Source organism: Sycon ciliatum, chromosome 1 (assembly GCF_964019385.1).
Source record: "Sycon ciliatum chromosome 1, ocSycCili1.1, whole genome shotgun sequence".
NCBI lineage: Eukaryota > Metazoa > Porifera > Calcarea > Leucosolenida > Sycettidae > Sycon > Sycon ciliatum.
The window spans coordinates 8,670,507-8,692,461 of record NC_088643.1 but is presented as its reverse complement, the minus strand read 5'-3'; the positions used below and the strand labels follow the sequence as shown (position 1 = coordinate 8,692,461).

At 48.4% G+C, this 21,955-nt stretch overlaps 1 protein-coding gene across 1 annotated transcript in view; it reads left to right on the top strand.

The window, feature by feature from the left end:
• LOC135812052 (sacsin-like) overlaps positions 1 to 15,029 on the top strand; it is a 34,979-nt gene extending 19,950 nt beyond the window's left edge. Inside the window, exons 4-5 of the mRNA XM_065325380.1 lie at positions 24 to 11,392; positions 13,136 to 15,029. Of these exons, the coding sequence (XP_065181452.1) occupies positions 24 to 11,392; positions 13,136 to 13,550 (11,784 nt within the window). The 3' untranslated portion in view covers positions 13,551 to 15,029. The remainder of the gene's footprint in view (positions 1 to 23; positions 11,393 to 13,135) is intronic.
• The last annotated feature ends 6,926 nt before the right edge of the window (positions 15,030 to 21,955 follow it).

Here is a 21,955-nt window from a genome sequence, read left to right as displayed (position 1 = left end):
TCTTTTGTGCTCTTCTTCTGCAGGAGCTGACCATGGTTGAATGCAGAGAAAACGGTCTGGTGCCATGGGGTGGCTGTGCAATCAAGTGGAACGCTGCCAGTGATATTGCTGAACCTGATCTTTCAGGGATTGCCTACTCGTTCTTGCCACTGCCAATTGCCACAGGACTGCCATTCCATCTGAATGCTTGCCTATCCATGGCCACAGACCGCCGGAGCTTGGAGCATACGAATGATGGCAGTCTGAAGACACGGTGGAACGAAGCTGTTTTGTCCGATGTCATTCCACACACTTATCTACACTTGCTGGAAAGTATTGCCACACAATCCTCACAGGAAGAACAGCGCAGAGTATTTGGACTCCTGTTTCCTAAACTTCACGACTCCTCGACGTTCTCCTATCGTGCGTGCATCGTGGAAAGCTTCTATGACAAAGTGCTGAGTGACGGCAACTTTGCAGTATTCTGGTGTGCTTCTCAGAAGCGATGGATTACAGGGAAAGAAGCGCTGTTCCTGGTGGACTACGATATGTTTGGGGATTACTACCCGGATGCTGTGCAGCTTCTAGATAGTCTCAACAAACCTGTTGTCGAGCAGCCGCCACATGTACGTCAAGCACTGAGGGAGATGCCCGCAGATGTCAGCGACAGCCATGCCAGCCATGCGATGACCTATCGGCAGTTCTACGAAGATGTACTGGCCGAATGTGCGACTGCTGCCAACACTAGCAGGCCGGACGTTTTGAAGGCGTACACACGTTTGGTTCAATGCCTAGTTGACAGTTACACGCCAACGCAAAATGACTGGTGTCTGGAGCTGCTGTGCAGCAAGCTCAAGATTCCGACAAGCCATGGCTCACTGAGGATGGCAAGGCAACTGATAGACAGCGATAACCCAGTCCTGAACGACCTGTACAGTGCGGCAGATGATGACTACTTCCCTGACGCGTCACTGCTAGCCAGCAAGAACAGAGATACTCTTCTTCTTCAAGCCGGCTTAATAGACGGGCAGCTACCGATCGAGTATGTTAAGGAGCGGGCTGAGTCTGTACCCCACTTGGAGCGTGCTGCAGCCCTCCAGCGGTGCATTTCCATCCTGCAGTATTTGAAGTACCTGAAGGACATCTCCAAGGGAAAGGACAGTAGTGCACTGGTGAACACAGCACAGCTGCTCATCGCCTGCCCAATTCTGCCTGTATCGCAAGGCCTGCCTACCTATACGTTTGACTGCACAGGAAGCCGCATGCCAGGGATGTACTCCGCTAAGAGCATGTATCGTCAGCAACACATTCACATCTGCGGCTCACAGGAGTTGCTTCTTGACGAAGCCTTGCTCAAAAAGGACCTGGCCATGACAGATAGTCAGTTCAATGAAATCATGGCCCTTTTGGAGCTGAAAGACAAGGTGCCGTCAACTTCTTCCATTGTGAGGCAGTTCACTCACATTGTAGCAGCAACGACGAGTGACGACAACGTGCGAACAGACAAAAGCATCTCAACAACGGTCATGAAAGTGTGCAGTGAACTGGGTGCCAGGTTAAAGCAGCTAACTAGGGATGATTTGCCAGAGAATTCTGTGTGGATCAAGGATCAGCACTGCTTTGTTGAGCCGTGCAAAGCAGTTCATATCCTCACCAAGGAGAATAGGTGGTACACCAAGCTGCTTCCTTACTGCTACGTTGTCAACGACCTTAGCACGGGCAATCAGCCACTGCCAGTGAAAGCACGGGGTTTCTTTGAATGGCTAGGTGTCCGGGACAAGCTTGGCGCCGATGATCTGGTGGCAATAGTTCGGCGCATACGTGCAGAACTACACCAAGAGCTACTCAGCGACGAGCAGCTTGAAATATGCCAGTGCCTACTGCGGCACCTTGCAGACATGGTACGCAAGGAACCAGGCACGTGCACTGCTGTTAGTGGCATCCTCCTGCCTACAATGTCAAAGCACTTGATCGAGCCTAGATCTTGCACGTACCTCGACTCGGATTTCTTTGACTCAGAATTACTGAGCAATAGTGGACAGATGCACAACTTGGCACGGCTGCCTGCAGAAGCAGCGCGAACTCTAGGAGCTGAGCCTATGACCAAGCATCTGCTCAACCGCAAACCACTGGGCTTCACATACAACAGAAAGGGACAGGCAGAGCCACTGACAATACGCCTGCGCAACCTGCTGCGTGAGTACCCAATGGGCATAACCGTGCTGAAGGAGCTCGTGCAGAACGCAGATGACGCCGGAGCAAGCCGAATCACGTTCCTGCTCGACGCCAGGCACCACGGCACAGAGACTCTCTTCAATCCAGGCATGGCTGAGTGGCAAGGTCCTGCACTGCTGTGCTTCAATGATGCCAAGTTTGCGGAGAGAGATTTCCGGAACATACTGCGCTTGGGCGGTGCAACGAAGCTGGACAGTCGAGAGAAGATAGGCCAGTTTGGATTGGGTTTCTCATCCGTTTACAACCTCACTGACGTTCCTAGCTTCATCAGTGATCGGTACCTGGTCTTGCTGGACCCTCATGCTGAAAACCTGGGGGAGCTCGTCGACATTGGAAATCCCGGCATGACAGTGGACTTTGTCACTCAGCAATCTCAGCTACAGAGCTTCAAGGACCAGCTGGCGCCATACGACAACATCATGGGATGCCGTGTGCTGGGTGACAACCTGCAACCATATGAGCATACCTTGTTCAGATTCCCCCTGCGAACGGAGGCCACGGCGAAACGCAGTGACATTCGGGAAGGTCATTCCACCACCGTGGAGGAGATCAAGACGGTTCTCCTAAATGAACTTTGCAACGAAGCAGAGAGGTTCCTGCTCTTCCTACAGAGTGTTGGTGAGATATCCGTGCACATTATCGATGACAACTGTAAGCTATCTGCAGACCAAGTAGACGCTACTCAGGTTTTCTCATGCAGAGTTACAGAGATTGATCCCATTACCGATAACGATGGGTGCTGCCGGACCGCTCTCGAATGTCGCCGAGCGATGAAGACATGGGTTGAGGGCTACAGCTCGAAAACCGAAGCAGCTTGCGCATACACCAAGCATCAGACGCAGCACCTGCTAACGATGGAAGCCGAGTACATGCAGACACGTGATCATGCCAGGCGAAATTCCCAGTGGCTAATCAGTTGTGGCAGTGGACACGGTCGTGCCATTGCTGGTGCTTCCACAGCAGAAGGCAGGGAAAAGCGCGTCGTACCTTGGGGAGGTGTTGCCATCAAATTGAATGGCGACAAAACAATGCAGCGCCCGGATCCTGGCAAGGTCTTCTGCTTTCTACCGTTGCCCCAATCACAACCGTTTCCAGTTCACATCAACGCGTTCTTTGCAGTGGCCAGCAGTAGGCGAGACATCGAGCACGCTGATGATGAGAAGTTTGGAAGCCAGTGGAACAAGAGTCTTCTTGAAGACCCAGTGACCAGCTCTTACCTGAAAGCCCTGTTCCACTGGACTCGCCTGGCTGGACTAGACCGGTTGCAGCAGAACGACATGTTGCTGAGTGCAATGCCTCACCTCCAGGATAGCACCTTCTGGCAAGCCTTGCCGATATCGTTCCTGCATCTTCTATTGGACACAAACGCACCGGCTTTGTTTTGGCTGCGGACAAATGGTGGCGGCGAATGGATGAATGCTGCTTCGATTAAGTGGGTGGATTGCAAGAAGTTTCGTTCACATGCAACGTCTGCAATAACTCTACTCCAGGCACTAGAGATACCAGCGCTGGCCTTGCCAGAAATGTACCGGAAGCATAAGGAGGAGTTTGATGTGGTCGACTTTCAGACATTCTACAGAGACTACTTCTTCTGCGAGGGTGAGCGAATACCGAACGAGAGTCATGCACTGTTCCTCAAACTTCTTCTTGATCAAAAAGAGGACTGGAGTAGAGAGCTGCTCAAATCTGAGAAGTGCATTCGGTCAAGCTCAGGAGATATGGTTGCATGCAGCCAAGTTGTGGACCGAAAGTCACGCTTGTCCCAGTTGTACTTGGAGGACGATGGGAAATTTGCTGCAAAATGCTATGAATTTGAGCCAGAGCATCTTCTTGTCCTTCAGCAATGTGGCATGATTCACGAGACACTGCCCAATGAGGAGATCATTGGGCGTGCAAAGTCAGTTTCGGATGCAAGTCCTGAATGTGAAAAGGATCGAGCTTGTCTGTTGCTGGAGTTGCTATCAACACCAGGATATATTGAGCAAATCAGCACAATTAAATCTGAACTGCAACACATTGAGTTTCTCCCGGTGGCGCCGAAACCTACCACATACCACATGTCTTGGGCTGGTGATGGTCAATCATTCGTCAGTGCCGCCGAGTCACAGACTATGGAGTTCGTAAACCTGGCAGGATCAGTCAAACCACTGGTTGATTTGAATACCGGTAAACATCATTCACACCTGGCCAAATGTTTGGGCTACTCCACACCTACACTGAATACAGTCCTCGAGCAGCTGGACATAATGTTGTCAGAGAACAAAGAACTCCAGGAGCGTATTGAAGATGAAGAAATGGTCTTGCAACAGCTGTGCAACCAACGGGCTACAGTGCAGGAGCACAAGCTAGCGTTTCTCCAGGACGCATCCACTGACATCTATACGTACCTCAACACTGCAGCAGAAAAATCAGATGTGTCAAAGTCCACCGAAGTAACCGCACAAGCGAGCACGATAAAGGGTTTCTTATGCTCAAGAGCCTGGTTTTTTCACCTTGGGCATTTTGTTCGTGCTGAGACGCTAAACTGCCGGTCAATAAGAAGGATGGGACCCCAACTGAACCACCCTCCTTTCTTCAACTCCGTCAGTGTCGGCCACAGGTCGTCCCGGAATCTTTGGCAGTTACTTGATATCACGGATAAATATAGTCCTGAATATATGCTGAGGGTCATGTCAATAATCTATGAAGTGTACAACACAACATCAGTTGCAGAAGACGCCAACAGGTCTGCTGAGTACAATAATCTGTGCAAACTACTGTGTCAACTAGCCGAGTTGCTGGTGGAGGAACAAGAATTCCACGAGGAGTTTCCATGCAAGATTGTCCTGCCGGCCAAAAACGGGCACTTGTATTACTTGGGGGAGCTGTCCTACAATGACACCCCCTGGCTGGATGGAACTGAGGAGCAGCTAACTTCCGATGGCTCGCTTCTTGTCCTTGCTCATCCCTCTATCTCATGGCATCTGGCAGAGAAGTTGAGCATGGAACGGGCTGCGAGCAGACTGGTCAAATCTGAAGGTCTAGATTTTGGCTTGGAGTTTGGTCAGCAGGAAAGGCTGTGCGATCGTCTCGCCGGCATTCTGGAGAAGTACCCATCGGACGTTAGCATTTTCAAGGAGCTGATACAGGATGCCGACGACGCAGGTGCAACTGCCATGCACTTCATTCTGGATAAACGTGCAGACTATCCCAATAAGAAGCTGCTAAACCCTAACACGGAGTCATGGAAACAACTTCAGCGCTGCCCATCACTCTGTGTGTATAACAACCGGTCCTTCACGGACAAGGATATCGCAGGCATTTCCAAACTTGGGAGTGGCAGCAAAAGGGATGACAGTGCATCGACAGGAAGATTTGGAATAGGGTTTAATGCAGTGTACCATCTCACTGACTGCCCTAGCTTCTTGTCTCGTGGAGACAATGGTACAAACCTTTGTTTCTTTGATCCATTGCTGGAATTTGAGCCTTCTGCCACATGCTCCGAACCCGGCCGATGCTTCAATGTGACCCCAGAAAGAGAGGAACAGTTCTGTGACCAGTTCTCACCCTACCTGGGAGAAGTACTGGAGGATGCAGGGGCAACCGTCAGTGAGTCCACAGTGTTTCGTCTTCCACTGCGAGGCCATTACAAGACTAAATGCAAGATCGGGAAGGATCCGAAGGAATGGACTGTACTCAAGATTGAACGTTTGTTCAATCAGCTGGGTGTGCACGGCGTTGAGCTGCTACTTTTCTTGAAAAATATTGTTTCAATTAAAGTTTCCGTTCTCACAACGACTGCAGGTAATGTGTACACTGAGACACTGTACCACATTAGCCGAACGAACATGCGTGATGAGCTATCGGGTCTAGCACGGCACGCGTCTGGGAAAGATTGGCGTCAACAGACGTTTGTTTGTTCGCAGCAAGAAACGTGTCTGCAAACTCATGGTCCAAGTGTCCGGAAAGAACAGTGGCTGATGATGCGCTGTTCTGGTGTGGATCTCACGCAGCCTCCACTTACCAAGGTGCAAGCAAACCTGAGCACGGATGAAGCCATCAAGGAAGGTCTCCGTCATGGACTGTCACCACAGGCAGGTGTTGCTGTAAGGCTCTCCGTGCCGTCATCTCAAGCCGGCGAGGAGAAATGTAGCGACGGCAAAGTATTCACAACGCTTCCCACACAAATTCAATCAGGATTTCCAGTTCACGTCAATGGTAACTTTCTTCTGGATGACTCACGCAAGCACCTGGACAATGTGCGCTCTGGTGCTGGAGGAATTCGTGCATGGTGGAACGATTGGCTAATTGCCAGTGTAGCGTTACCTGCCTATCTCCAGCTACTCTCAGAAGCTCGTCAATTTGTCACCTCGTGTCACAATCAACCCAGTGAAACTGGAGATTCCAGGACAGATGCCGGGCCAACAACAACGAACGTACGTACGTCTATCGGACACCGTGGAGACGTCTTCCAGACATCTGCACCGCGCCAAACTATGGTATCTGCGTCCCTGGACTGGTATTACTCTCTATTCCCACGGGCTGGGGGTGCAAAGGGAGACCAGTGGAAACTGCTCTGTCATCTTCTGTATGAGGAGCTCGCTAAGCCAGCGTGGAAGGTTTTGGCCAGTCACCATGCCGACCCAGCCATATGGGAACCGTGGCGACCCTGTACTGGACCGGAGTTAGGCGTGTTTCATAGTCAGATGCATAGAAAAGAAGCAAAGCAGGAGCTATTCCTGCTTGTCGTTGGTATTGATGTTCCATTGACACAGGCACCATATTGGCTGTTGGAAGAGTTCAATGCAAGCACTGAGCATAAGGACAGCACCAGTGGAGGTCAGGCCATGAGTACACATGTCTTTGCGTATCATGGTGCCCACGCCGGTCCTTCTGGAGCATCACATCAGCAAGAACATCCGCTGGACTCCCTAAAGCAATCCAATGGAAGCTCACAGAAGACACGGGAGGATGTCGCCACCAAGATGTCACCAAAATACCTGCGAGCATTTCTCCGTCACAACGCAGCCAAGCTTATTAAGGACCAGGTCCTTGGAAGAAACGAGGCCAATCCTGTCCATATCAGCTGGATTCTAAACTACTGCCTTTCTTTGGCCCCTGGAATAGAAGCTCCGCCAGATAAACACCGGGCTGAGTTTGATAAAATAGCAACAGGCCTCCCACTGCTCCTTACGCAGTCCAACAAACTGAGAATATTCAGCGAGGCTGAGCCAGCGATACTGACCAAGTTTCCTTCACTGATTGCTGACCGCTTGGACACTGTGGTGAACATTGAACTTCTATCACTGTGCAAAGTCCTGCAACAACTGTTGTCTCTGGAAAAATCTGGATGTACAAGACTATTATCTCTGGGTGATATAGCAAGCAGTGTGCCCACATTGCACAGTTGTCTAATCCGAGGAGTAGCAGTGTGTCATCAGCCTGAAGAATCCTTAACAGACTGGCTATCCAGTTTATGGCAGTACATCCTAGCCAATCAGCAGCAATGCACGTGGGATGCCCTTGCCGCGGCACTACCCAACGTGTGCTTCATCTCGGCAGTCAGCGTTCAAGGAGATGTATGTGTTGAGCTGCTTGTGTCGCCGCAGAAAGCTGCACGAATCCTGAAGTGCGGCGGCGACAGCAGTATCCGACCCGACACTCTGCTCTCGGGCCTAGCCAAGCTGGGCATGTACTTGCCATCAACCAATCACATATCACTGGAAGAGCAAGCTGATGCGAGCGAAACCTTCAGCACGATTGCGGCTGGCTGTACTGCAAAAGATGACATGGACAGGTTGATCAAAGAGCTAGCGCAAGTAGACTTCTCAGCCCTGGGTAACAAACTCACAGCTGGTGAAGCTGACAAAGTGCTGAGGCACTTCATTGACCTGTGCCGGGAACATAAATCTGGAATTCCAATGACACCTAGCGGCTATAGAGATGTGTCAGACTCCCAGCGTATGATTCTCCGCCATCTTCCAATCTATCCTGCAGTTGGCGGCAAGAGAGTGCAACTTGCAGGAGTTGCGGAGTTTTTCCAGCTGGATGACGAATTGCCCACCGCCGGATATGACAAGTGGTGTCAAGATCGGGATAAGTCTGTGCAAGTTCTTGAGCGACTAGACTATTACACTGAGTCTTTTCTGACGGAGTGCCTTGGTCTTCGGAAACTTAGTCAAGTGGATGTTCTCACCAAGTTGATCATCCCGGCACTGATGCTAATGACTGAAGGCGACCGTGTTGAACACTTGCGATGCATACAGGATAAGATACTTCCTATCCAAGATGGCGCTGGGAGGACCACCGTTTTGACAAGACTGAAGCCAGTTCCATTTGTGACTGCAGCAGATGGTCAGCAGAGAGTAGCCAGTGAACTCTTCAAACATGACACAGTGTTTGATGCATTCGTAGATCCTGGTTTCTTCGCCAACGAGTTTTGGCATGGTAACGAGTGGTGGCGCTATGACCGCATGAAGCTTCTGCAAGAACTTGGATTAGCTGCTACAGTCAACTACAGCCGGTTCATTGACCTGGCCAAGAGCATCGAGTACACCTGGTGTGGTGGGCAACCAGCACGCGGTTTGAAGAGTTTGTCGGTGGAGGAGGGTGTTGCAGCCGGCAAGTTGCTAATCGCCACATTCAATAGCCTTGCCAGGCAAAGTCTATTGACTATCCAAACTCAACCTCCAAACCACGATAAGGATCACAAAGCCCAGCAGGAGAAAAAAATCCGGCTTGCAAAGAACTTCATGAGAAATGTCTCCAGTATCAAGTTCGTCTTCCCAGTGGTGAAGCAGGATTTCTTACCCAATCTGCTAAGTGACTCAGTTCAGCACCTGGAACAGTATAGCAGAACCGTCCCAGTCTCACTGAGCGAAGCAGTACCGTACAAGTGCTACAACATTGCCTGGACTGTGCAACCAGTCAGCAGCAAGAAACTCGAGCTCGGCAGAGAAACCTGTGCGCATCTGGAAATCAGCCATGAACCAGATGTACGTGTTGTTCTGGCACATTTCTGCCACTTGATGCAGGCATTCACAGCTAGAACATTCACTCTGAGCCGTATTGCCGATGGCTGTGAGCAGGATCGAGAACACCTCAAGAACATTATCACGCAACTGTATACGTACCTAAATGCCAAGTGTCAACAGGCGGATATGTACGCGATTAAGATACGAGAGATCTTGCAGGACAAGCCATGTATACTCGCTGATGACAACAAGCTACTCTTGCCTCCTGGGCAAGTAACCAGAGACAGCTTGCATGGCATTCGGACAGAGCCGTACCTTTCAACGCTGCCCAGAGGCTGGGAGGCTTTCCCGCACTTGATGTCCAAGAAGTGTCTCCACATTTCAGATACTCTCACAGCTGAGCAATGTGCTCTTGCTCTCCGGCTTATCAAGCAAGCATATCCGTCTGAGAAGAGCACGTTCCATGTAACACATGATGCCAATGTCTATCAGCTAATTCGTTTCTGCTTCCTGGAACTAGTCAGATGCATCCGAAGCAACAAAATCCCATCCGTATCATCAGCTGCTAGCGTGGCCGTAACAAATGCTCCCCAACCTCCAACTCTTGGTGAAATATTCCTCCCAGCAGTGATCCGCCAAGCAATGAAAGACGAGAACTATGCCACAATCAGCCTTCTCAAAGTGGCTGATATTGTGATGAATAATAGACGGTACTATTTTCGAAGAATGACTGCTTTCAACGAGCTGCAGTTTCTGGCCACCTATGTTCAAAAGGAACTAGAAGCAGAAATGGCCAGGGACATCGGCGTACAACTACTGTCAGAGGTGGTATCGGAGGATTTTGACGATGACGAGATTGACCGTACTGAAAACGTGATCTATGAGTACAGTGATGGTATGGTAGAGCAAAGACCAGACGAGTTACACGCTGAACTGTGGAACAGGCTTGACCTGCTGAAATCGCCGGAATTCAGCCACGGCATTAGACGTCTGCTGAAAGACGGAGGAAACGATCCCAGGAGTTGTGATGACAATTTGGTACAGCTCTGGAGCGCCCGGGTCGTGGTTGTGCGTATGATTCAGACCATTCTCAAGTACAATGGACGCACCATTGAAGGCAGTGAGCAAAACCAGTCATGTCACTACAAGATCCATCCCCGCCTTGCCATCTTCATCCGTAATGAGATCACACAAGATCCCGCCGATCAATACTTTCTCATGAAGCAGCTTGCAGAGAAGATCAGTGATGTGTTGTGTGACAAGAAGCCACTTCTGGAAATTAAACATCTCACAACAATATTGTTCTGTGCCAGTCCAAGTGACATCGAAGATGCCCTGACGAGAGAGGATATAGCTGAGTACAATGATGAGTCGATTGCAGGTGTTGACTACTCGTCACCACCTCTTGGTGAAGAGGTTCCGACTGACCTTGATTTGTTTGATCCGTCTGAGAAACCAGAAGAGCTGTACTTTGGACAATCTGAGCTGGTGGTCTTCCACAATGACCAGGAAGATGTTTACATACTTGCGAAAATCATCAGAGAAACAACTCCACCTGGTACCAGTAACCTTCTTGCCCGAACATTCCTGATCGATATCGGTGCAGGCAGCGAGAAGATTGTCAGCGTGAATGACTTGTATCGCTTCACGAGTGCACTAGACCGCCAGCACACGGCTGCCACTCAGATGGCAATATTCACCGGAGTACCTTCAGCCAGGGTCCGAGGGACCTCCACACGTGCTGACCAATCCAGCCAGGCTAGCCAGGACAGTGAACTGAGCATGGACGAGGCAGGGGCAAAGATCAAAGAAGATCTGCGTGCGGTGTTTTCCGTCAAAGATGCAGCAGAGAGAAAGAAGGTGTTCCGTCGCATGCAGATGAGGTGGCATCCTGACCAGCATCCAGGACAGGAACCTTTGTACACCGAGGCATTCCAGTACTTGATGAATCTTCACGAGCACGTGTCCAAAGGTGGATCCATTGACAGCTTTGATTGCAGGATGTCCAGCGGGGCATCCCGCAGCAGCCGTGACTGGGACACTGGCGATTTGTTCGGGCGCTTCCGTAGAGGCTGGCATTCCTCCTCACACTACTCCGGATACACTGGATCATCATCATCATCGCATCGATGGCGAGGCTCAAGAGGAGGGCATGGTTATCACTCATTCTTCCGGCATGCGTCATCACACTACGCTGGCTCATCACGTCCGGGCTGTAGAAGCAGGTAAGGAGTTATGAGCAACTGTCCACCGCTGTAAAGTGAAGATGTAACCACAAGCAGATAATATACAGTCAGAAAATGAGATAGCTAGGCACCCAACAAGAGAGTACTAGTACACACACACACACACACACACACACACACACACACACACACACACACACACACACACAAACACACACACACACACACACACACACACACACACACACACACTACTACTACTACTACTATTGACAGCTGCCAGAAATGGCCACGCCGCTCCCCAAAGGGAGGTACTGTCAGAGAGGTTAGGGGAGAGGTAGGCAGCGCTTCAAATCACACACACACACACACACACACACACACACACACACACACACACACACACACTTAAACTCCAGTAATTCACCTCGAAAAAGGTTGGTGCGGCGTATACTACAATGGTCAATTGACGGTGGTAAATGGTGGTAGATGTCTGATATCCATGACACATTTTGGGTGCGACTTGTACTCCCGAAAACACGGTACACATACTCTTACATACGCGTATCTCTCTACACACACCCCTGACTACTCGTACGCGTTCATATCTTCTTTTTTAGACCATACACCGTCGCATGTACTTGCATAGATCTAAACAGACAGGCGTGGAAAGGTCAGTATTGCTGTCCAGTAGTGCACAGACTGTTTATTTATAGAAAATAAAAAGGACCAAGGAACTACAAGTTACGTTATATAATGTCCACTAACACAACCAGTTACTAAACAATCAGCTCATGCGATACATGGACATTATAGCGTAACTTGTAGTTCCTTGGTCCTTTCTATTTTCTATAAATTAATCCTTGGCTCTCCATCCGAGTCCAAACTGTTTATTGTAATTGTTGTAACTAAGTCATTCTGTGAGCTGTTGGCCCGGTCTCTGTTGCTGCTACGAGCAGATGAAAGTATTGCTGTCAATTTGTCCACCCGCAGCAACTGCATGCGAACTCATTGAACCTTATCCAGACACTGATAATGTTACACTTTTGAAGAATGGCCCAGTAGTAACGGCACAGTTTGTGCTCCAGGTTTCAGCCTATTTGTTTACTTATCTGCTCCAGGCCACACTGACCATAGGTTAGTGGCTGAGCATCACTTGCCTAACACAAATACATGTATCCCCAGTACAAGTATTGGTGATGACAGTCTATTTCAATACATGTATACCCAGTACAAGTATTGGTGATGACAGTCTATTTCAATACATGTATACCCAGTACAAGTATTGGTGATGACAGTCTATTTCAATACATGTATCCCCAGTACAAGTATTGGTGATGACAGTCTATTTCTCTTCGGACTTTCTTCGCATTTCGCATCCTTCAAACTTATACAATGAATTCCCGAAGCGATGCCAGAGGTGTATTACGTTACCTGTGGGCCCGAGCGTGAGTTATACCGCAGGTGCGTTACGTCACTCGTGGTGCATGCACACATGCCGATTAGGCCCGACCCTGACCGTTTCCTGGCATTAACGGGGTCAAATCGTATAGGCGTATTCGAGCTTTTCTGCGACTCTGCGTTGGCTATCGGTGTTAATCTTGGAGGAACAATCAACAATCGTGACGTGTTCCTGCTTTTTGGAATTTCTCATGTTTGTCTGCCTTCAATCGATTGTCTATTGACTTCCAGGCAGCCACTTGGTGGTGAGTGTGAATGTGCTGTGTGACCCATTGTCATTGATGTTGCTCACATTGCTGTTGTTTGTTTATGATGTCGTAGAGTGGATGCCAGGCGCTACCTCAAGCAAGCAGAGTCGGATGTGATACTAGTGCAAGAGCAGATTCTAAGCAACATGCCTAAGAACAATGCACTTGCCTGCTTCGTTGCCCAGCAGGCCGTGGAGAAGGCGCTGAAGGCAGCTCTGTATGTTGCCGAGTGTGGTTTGACAGAGGAGAACCGCAGCCTTAATGATGTTCTGACCCTCGCTCTGCACCTTCGCCAAACAGCAGGCTGCGAGGGATTACTTGAGCACGCGAAAGTCGTTTCGCCGTACTATATACCAACCCGCTACCCAGACGCAGCTCATGCCCAATGTCCGTGTGAGAACTTCTCTGCCGATGATGCACAAAGGGCTCTGCAAGCTGCCGAGCAGACTGTTGCCATCGTCAACAGATTCGTACAGCCTCGGCTCTGAATTCACTCAGCACCAACATAGTAAGATCTTCACTTCAAAGACTGTTGCGAGAATGCTCCCACTAGTGATCTCGTACAGAAAACAGCAAGTGATGCTGTACTGTCTTGCAGTCGATGTGAACTCCACATCGGTCCAGGTATTGTAATTGATTATACCGCATGGCTTCCATGGTTTATCGTCTACTTGATACTTGTTACCAATGAATACTCTTGCTACTTTGCTTGTGCTTCTTGTTTTGCATTGTCCCAGTCTATCGCATTCCGTACTCAATGATCAACTTTTAAACTTATTTTCCCCGCCATGGCACTCTACGGACACATGGACGCAGGACTGAACTGCGCGGCTGAATTATTCATCTACTGGTTTTGCATATCAACTTGTAAGAAGTTTCTGTGTAGTTATTTCACTTTTCATAGCTCTAATTAAACTACTGTCTCCATGCGGATTATTAATTTTGGTTTTGCATGGGTATGCATTTCTGGCTACTGCCACAGTTTCTCCACTGCCATGGCGTGACAATTACTATAAATGCGTATCACAGGCACGTGACACAGCTACATCTATCCAGTGGCTTGTTTTGGTTCGTTTTCAGTCTTACTCATCTACGGATCAGCGCTCGGTAAACGGCACAATTTCCCTGTTGTATTTCACAGTGCTGCGTCGAGTAGAAGTATAAGCCTAACAGTACCTGTACACGGAATAGGACAGAACAGAACAGTTTTCGCGGGCTTGTTGACGACGGAGTGTCCACTTTTCTGCCTTCCGCCATATTTTCTGCACCGCGGTGCACACGATAATTATGTGCATACTGTATGCACATGTGTGATTCTGTGTATACAAAGACATTATGCTCGTATGAATGTAGTTTCTTTTCAGTCTAGGCACTTTTCAGGGTGCGTGTTACCAGCACAGCTTGCTGCTTTTTTCCCTTTTCTTTCTTTCGTTTTCACCACAGTGCACTTGACGTGCAGTCCCTGCTCGCTGCTGCACGCGATTGATTTTTATGGCGCTCGCTTGTTCATACTTGCTCTGTGACGCCCCGACGGGCTTATGATGATGATGATGATGAAATTGATGATGACAGTGCAGTGCAGTGTACATAGATGGCATGCACATAACTATGCTGGTAGCATTGTACGTGCAGCTGGAATAAGTTATTTTTGTATAGCGGCTGGGCCGCTATACATTGTAGTACAGTCATGCACTTTGTCAGTGTCTTGTTTTCTTCTAGTAACTTTCTACATTATGGTACGCATCTTGTTGTTATGTGAAAATCATATGCGCCCGTGTACTAGTATTTCTTCTACGCTGCATACTTGGATCGATCTGCGGATGAACACTTGACTATGCCACAGTGCGTGTGTTTTGGGCACGGATGCTTGCCTCCGTCCGCTGCGTCAAGGACAAGGTGCACTTGTTGGGCGCACATTGAACTATGTTGTAATCCGTGCAGCCAAAAACATGTCCATTCTCCTATTATCCGTTTAGCTTGTGCATTGTTATATTCGGTTGGTCTTTGCTTTGATCACTGCACTGTACACGATTATCACAACATGCGATTGAACCTGGTAGTATGCAAGTAATAACTTTATGACTTTGAAAATATAAATATCACACCATACACGAGTAAACGTGCGACAACAATGGGCTACAACCCCCTTCATGATCCAATGGTAGCACATAGAATACACATGATCTGAGTGTTCCACAGTCTCCTGTAGGTTCATCTACAATCAATTCCTACTGAAGTACAGTATAAACAATCCTAAACATGAAATGATTTGTTTTGAAGCGAGAATTTGATTGGTAATACAATACTGTGAAATTTCGGCGCTGCAACATTCTGGCATTTCACGATTTTCGACATTTCAGCAGCGATTTTTTCGGCGATTTTTCGCACGGAGTCAAAAATCACAAAAGCCGATGTAAAAATGTTTAGCAGAGTTTTTTATATCAGCACTTTGGGTCAGTGCCGGATATCGCCGAAATTAAATAGCTGCCGAAATTTTGTATCTTTACAGTAGTCCCCTGGTCCTCTGCTCCATGGCACGCCCTCTTTATCCGACTACCTGCTACACTCAGTAGCCATTTCACACAACATAAATTCCAACAACGAACGGTGAGCGCATGGAAGAGAGGAAAATGTTTCACTCGCAGAGTAGCTTTTCCGTCATAGGGTAGTGGTCTACCAGAGCAGTGACATTAATCACCGTAGCGGTTTTCCAGAAACGGGTAGAAGAAAACCACACCCGCAACCACATAATTGTTAAAAGAGCGGACAACATGGAAATCTACCAAAGGACTGCCAGCACGCAGGGGAAAGGGCCGGCTGTAACAGCCACAGAAGCAGTGTGGTCAGTGGTGAGCATGGGTGACTGGGCAGCACGGTGGATCGCCTGAAACACAATGACGAGTTACATGTACATTCCTAGCCACTACAGCTCTAACAGGCTAGATTTAAAACAAACATACATTGCAGCCAAAAAAAACTCTATTGCATCACTCCCTGCCCAGCTGTCTGCCAGACCCAAGAATAGAGACTGCAAGAAACCATGTGCAAGAAAAGTCAAACATTATGAGCCATGATTATAGCCTTGTAGTATCAAGAAGAACATCGGAAGACATCGCGTGACACTCAACCTGGCTGGATGGGCAGGCAACATCAACTACCAGGAGGGACACAAAGACCACAGGTTACTGCTGGAGAAAACAAAACACTTGAATCAAAAGTACCTGTTTCTCACTCAAATGTTTTCTTCATGGCTGAAACTACAATTGTAAGGAGAGAGTGAAAAAGTTGTTTTTCACTCACAAAATATTTTCGAGCAATCGCTCTTGTACTGCGCAACTCCGTCGATTTTTGGCACAATGGCAAAATCGACAGAGTTGCGCTGGAAAGTCGATTTTGTCACAGTGGCAAAATTGACGGAGTTGCGCAGAACAAGAGCAACTGCTCGAATATATTTTGAGTGGAAAAAAAAACTGTTGCACTCTCTCCCTACATCCAGCCATGCAGAAAACATTAAATTTTAAAAGAGTGAGAAAGGTACTTTTGATTTTTGATGTTTGCACCAGTACTTTGAAGTACTCGTAATCGGCATATTCCCATAACCGTCAGCCTTAAAACCGACGTCTACACATATCGCCGCAGCTGTGTGATGTTATGCTGCGTACTGGTGGTTTCACTGTGTAGTTCAAGTGTTCACAATACAACTTTCGCGACGCGACATGCGACTTGCGACACCTGCGACGAGCTGCGACAGCGACGCACGGCTCACAATCTTTTTGGTGTTTGCGACATCCCTATGCACTAGTAGTACTATGTGCCAGTGCCCTGCACTGCACGTGCCCATCATACTCCATTAATTTTGTGTATGTTGCTCGCCGCATGTCTCAAAAGTTGAACTTTCTTCAACTTCTGCGACGACGGGAGCGTTGCGAGTCGCGACTGTATGCGACAGCTCGCGACAGGCATTTTCTTGTCGCAACTGTCGGAAAGTGTGTGTCGCGTCGCGTTGCAAAAAGTTGTACAGTATTGTGAATTGTCTTTACAGTCGTAAAAGCGGCCCTTTCATAGTACGACTCCCTGGTATAACCCATGACATGTAGAGACGCTGAAATATGGCGCGAGAGGCCGACAAAAAAAATCAAAAAGTCAGTCATGACATTTACTGCCCTAGCCCACCTCTCTCACCTCGTATTCTTTAGGAGTGACTTCCTCAGTTGACTGACTGACTGACAGTGGGCGGCATCCCGGCACTACTGCGAAAGTCCTGAAGAACGGAGTAGGCATATTGGAATGCTAACTCCACGATGAGGAGGCCCAGGAATACTATGATTGCGTGACAGACTCGATCAGAGGTATGCAGTGACCATCTACTAATAGCGTCTCGCCGCCCATAGTGTGATACCACTAGTGCTTTTATACCAGTCCTTACCAAATAATTAGAGTGCATGCTTATACAACAGTGATACACCTTGCCTACTTAGCCTTCTGCCGTTCTTCTGCTCTTTTATCTCTCCCTAGCCTTTCTGAGTACTGACGTATTATTTTTGATTACGACACTATTATGGTTGTAATGTCGCTCCCCCCACCCCCACCCTTCGCTATCATATTACTAGTATTGGGCAACGATCCCGTTTGACTTTGCGAAGTAAAATAATTTTTAAAAGAATACAATACATACTTCAGTACATACATACATCTCATGCCGTGGGACTGCTCGTAGTGCATGTACGAGTCGTACATGCCCAGTGCCATAGGTGGCGTTTGCTCTTGGAAATGTCTCCATCAGGACTCTGTGTGAATGCAGTTCGAGGTTTTCCCCGTGGCCCACTTTACTATCCTGATCGGAGGAGCAAACAAATGTCAATGGAGCAAAGAGTCGGACGACGATATAGATCTACATGTACATGCTGAGCTACTAAGATCTTCTCAGCCTCGGACTCGGAGCTCACGAACTCGAAGTATTTGTTAGGTGTTGCTGAGGAGATCAGTCCGGAGTCTGCTGAAGTAATCATCAGTCCGATTCAATCCTGGACAGCCTGGAAATCATGCGGATGTGGACAGACTAGACTGAACACATGCTGTACTGATGTAGTAGGGCGAACTGGATTGTGGATTGGCATGACGGCCTGGCGATTCAAGGATGCACTGAGCAGAGGCGCCACGGTGGAGCTCAGTCAGGTTCTCATAATATCAGTGAACCACTCTGTTTGCAGTTGCTCCCGGCGGCGGCCCAGCACTTCACTAGCAGCATCCGTCAGGCCACTGTGAACAGATTGTTCGATTTGTGTGTGTGTGGGGGGGGGGGCATGCAGTGCCATGCACATCATCACACAAACACACGCACGCACGCACGCACGCACGCACGCGCGCGCACACACACACACATTTGACTTACCTGCCAACCGTCCCCGGATATCGAGGTGCTAACCCCGGCGACGTCCCGCCCATCAACCAAAATGTCGTGTTTGGTCCTGATTTCGTCCTAGAAATTGACCATCTGTGTGGATCAGCTGCTGTGTGTTGCTGAGGTGTGTGATGCATTGTGCTTCACGTTTTAAGTTTCATCTGGGTCAAAATCCTTTCCGGAATTGGAGGACACACTTCTTCTGAATCATAAGCAGAGACAACTACTTTGAAGTACCAGATTACTCATGTCCCATTCCCTGTCATTGCTGCAATCTACTGCAAACAACCATGCATTGATCAGAACAATCAACCTAACATAATTATGGAGGATTCCAGCGAACTTCTCAACACATCAAGAAAATAATAACGGATAGCGAAATCCGCGGCGAAGTAAGTAGTTGCCAGCCTTTTCACACGTAGATCTACACACGTGTGCTCCCTTTCCCCCAAACTGTTACTGTACTTTAGTCCACTGTACTGGTCACTGGCTGTCCCGACCTGGGATTGGCAAAGGTTGGCAGGTGTGCTTTGACCTTTGAACCCCTTCGCCGGAAGCGATGCACAGCAGAAGGCATGGGCGGCATAAGTAACAGTTACCGTTAGCAACAGTGAATGGCTTCATTGCAAAACGCGCTAAACGCCAATCTCATGCATATGGCGTTTTTGGTGTCAATCGAATCAGTAGGGATCACTGCATCTGGTGGCCAAAAAGAATTCTCCAAAACGAGACATATCCCACTGAAAATCAACGTTGAAGTTGACGTTCTACTGCAAAACGCGATAAACACCACCGATGTTTTCGAGCAAAGTGCGACATATCCTGTCGCGCGGGCCAGCGTGACCTGTGACAAGCCAGCGAGTGCTGGCGCAGCACGTGGCAAACATCGCGACTACAAACTGAGTCTGTGCAAAATGTCGATGTCAGAGTTCAAAGTACAGTGTTTTCGTGTTGTTGCTTTGTAGCAGCTGCATCTACGTTGTCATTTCGTTCTTTTTGTATCATCTTCTTCGTAGCTGTTGTTTTTTCGCTTTCGAAACTGAAAAGGGCAGTATGCTGGAGGCGTCAGGGAGGGACGACGCTGCTGCTGGCAGTGCTGTTGCTGGTGAGCTCCTTCAGAGTTCCCAACTCAGTGAAGTCGTTGCACTTGCATTTTCTAATCTCATAATACTGATTAGTCCGGCGACGTGGTCTGGTTTTGCCCGAAAATAATGAAGAATCACCTTGCTTGAGAAAATGGATGGCTCCTGATTTTTGAGAAAGCCTGTATTTGCATACATCACCCTACTCTTCTCATCTGCTAAGTTAGATTTGACCCAAACCCACCCAGTTGTTGATCACAGAAAATCGCTCCTCCTGAAAATTGGTCAAAATGGATTTATCTCGTTTTGCAATGAAGCCCTTCGACTACACCCCTGCTGGGATTGCAACATTCAACACACACACGCACGCACGCACGCACGCATGCACGCACAGTAGCACACAGAGAGTCCATGAACCGGGCAGCGAGGAGATCTGTGCCGGCATGGCAGCAGGCAAAGCAAAATTTAGAGTGCACCAGGTAAGACCATGTTTTTGATATGCTGTTTTGTGCTGTATTATTTACAAGTAAAGGGGTCTACCAAACTCTATCCTGAATATTATTATTATTATTATTCTGGGATGACGACTACACCATAGCTCAGTGGTTAGAGCGTCGCTGGCTACAAGCGAGGGTCCCTGGTTCGAGTCCTGGTGGTGACAGTCAATTTTTTCTTCAGACTTTTCCCGTTTGTCTCTTTCCCTCAAAACCAGTTAATATTATATTATATATTATTATTTATTCTTCTTTTACTAGGGAATTCCCAACAGGCGTCAGCGCCTTTTTACAGGGAACCCTAGGTATAATTTGATGGATGAGCGAAATTCAGCTGGTGAACTAGACATGCGGCAAGCCGGTGGAAGTGTATTCCACCTGGCAGCGCCCAAATAAGAAATTGCACTAAAGCCATATCGGGTGTTAGCGGGGGGCAGAACAAGAGCAGCAGAGACTTGGCCACGGGTGGTGGCTGCAGTGCGAGCACCATGGGCGCGCAAGGTAAAGCGGTCTCGCAGAAGAGGACTAGCAAGTCCATTCAGGCAGCGGTAAACAAATACATAGGTTTTGAAGTTGAGGCGTTTCTCAAGGGCGTACAAGTTAGTATGACTGTATAGAAGAGTGGTGGGCCATGGGAGTCATTCTATCCAACGAAAATATTCTCTTTAATGCTACGCGGCTGGCAGTAAGAAGCTTGTCATATAGGGTTTGTGATAAGCAATGAATATATGCAGTGCTGCCAAACTCAAATGTGGACTGAATGATCGATAAATAGAAAAGTCGTTTGCCAAAAATGCTGATATTCTGCTTTGCATGGACAAATGCTCCGACCTTCCTATTGACAGTTGCACATACTGCATCCACTTGGGTTGAGAAAGACAGATGTTCGTCAACCAGTATTCCTAAGTACCGAGCGTAAGCAGATGGGGCTATGGAAGTGCCCCGGCAGTTGACTGCGGTGCCAGGTGGCAGCTCCTTGCCCGGTCGCCTGAGCAGGACAAACTGAGTCTTGGACGGGTTTAACACCAGTCCCTTCTGATCTAGGTAGCGATCCAGAGCGGCAAGGTCAGCACTCAGCTGGGTTGTGATGATCTGGATGGACTTGTGCCTGATATAGAGTGTGATATCATCGGCATAAAGTTGATTCAATGCATGTTGGAAGCACTGTGGTGCATCACGGGTGTAAATGCAAAATAGCAGTGGGCCGAGCACGGAGCCTTGTGGGACGCCTCTTGTGCAAGGGCGGGCCCCACCTAGCTCTTGTCCTACTCTTACTCGCTGGACGCGTCTGGTCAGGTAGCTTGCAAACCAAGCAAGTGCAGTGTCAGCAATGCCAAGCATCTTCAACTCGTCAATGAGCTCTTGATGCTTAACTCGGTGAATGTTACTATTGCACATCTACACTCATACAGCGTTTTTCCGGGCGGTCCGGGACCGAGTACCGCCCGTAACTAAATTACTTTGAAATGTCCCTAACTCCAAATCATTTTATACAAAAGAGAAAGGACCAAGGAACTACAAGTTACTGTCCACTAACACCACCAGTTACTAAACAATCAGCTCTTGCAATAACATTGCATGACACTGACCGACGGTACTGACGTGCTACAACTAACTGGCTGGACAGTATAGCGCAACTTGTAGTTCCATGGTCCTTTCTCGTTTGTATAAATTAAACCTTGGCTCTCCATCCGAGTCCCTTCACATACATTTTGATGGGGAAAGGCCATAGATATGGCATAATTATGACGTCACTATTTCCGCGAAAAGTGACAAAAGAGTAGTAGTAATAGTAGTAATACATGTACCACTGAAACTCGCCCAAGGGGTACGCGGTAGACCGAAGTGCCCGTAAGAAGCTAGCTCAGGGTCCGGATAACCGAGGTATATGACTCTATGAGTGTACATGTGTATGT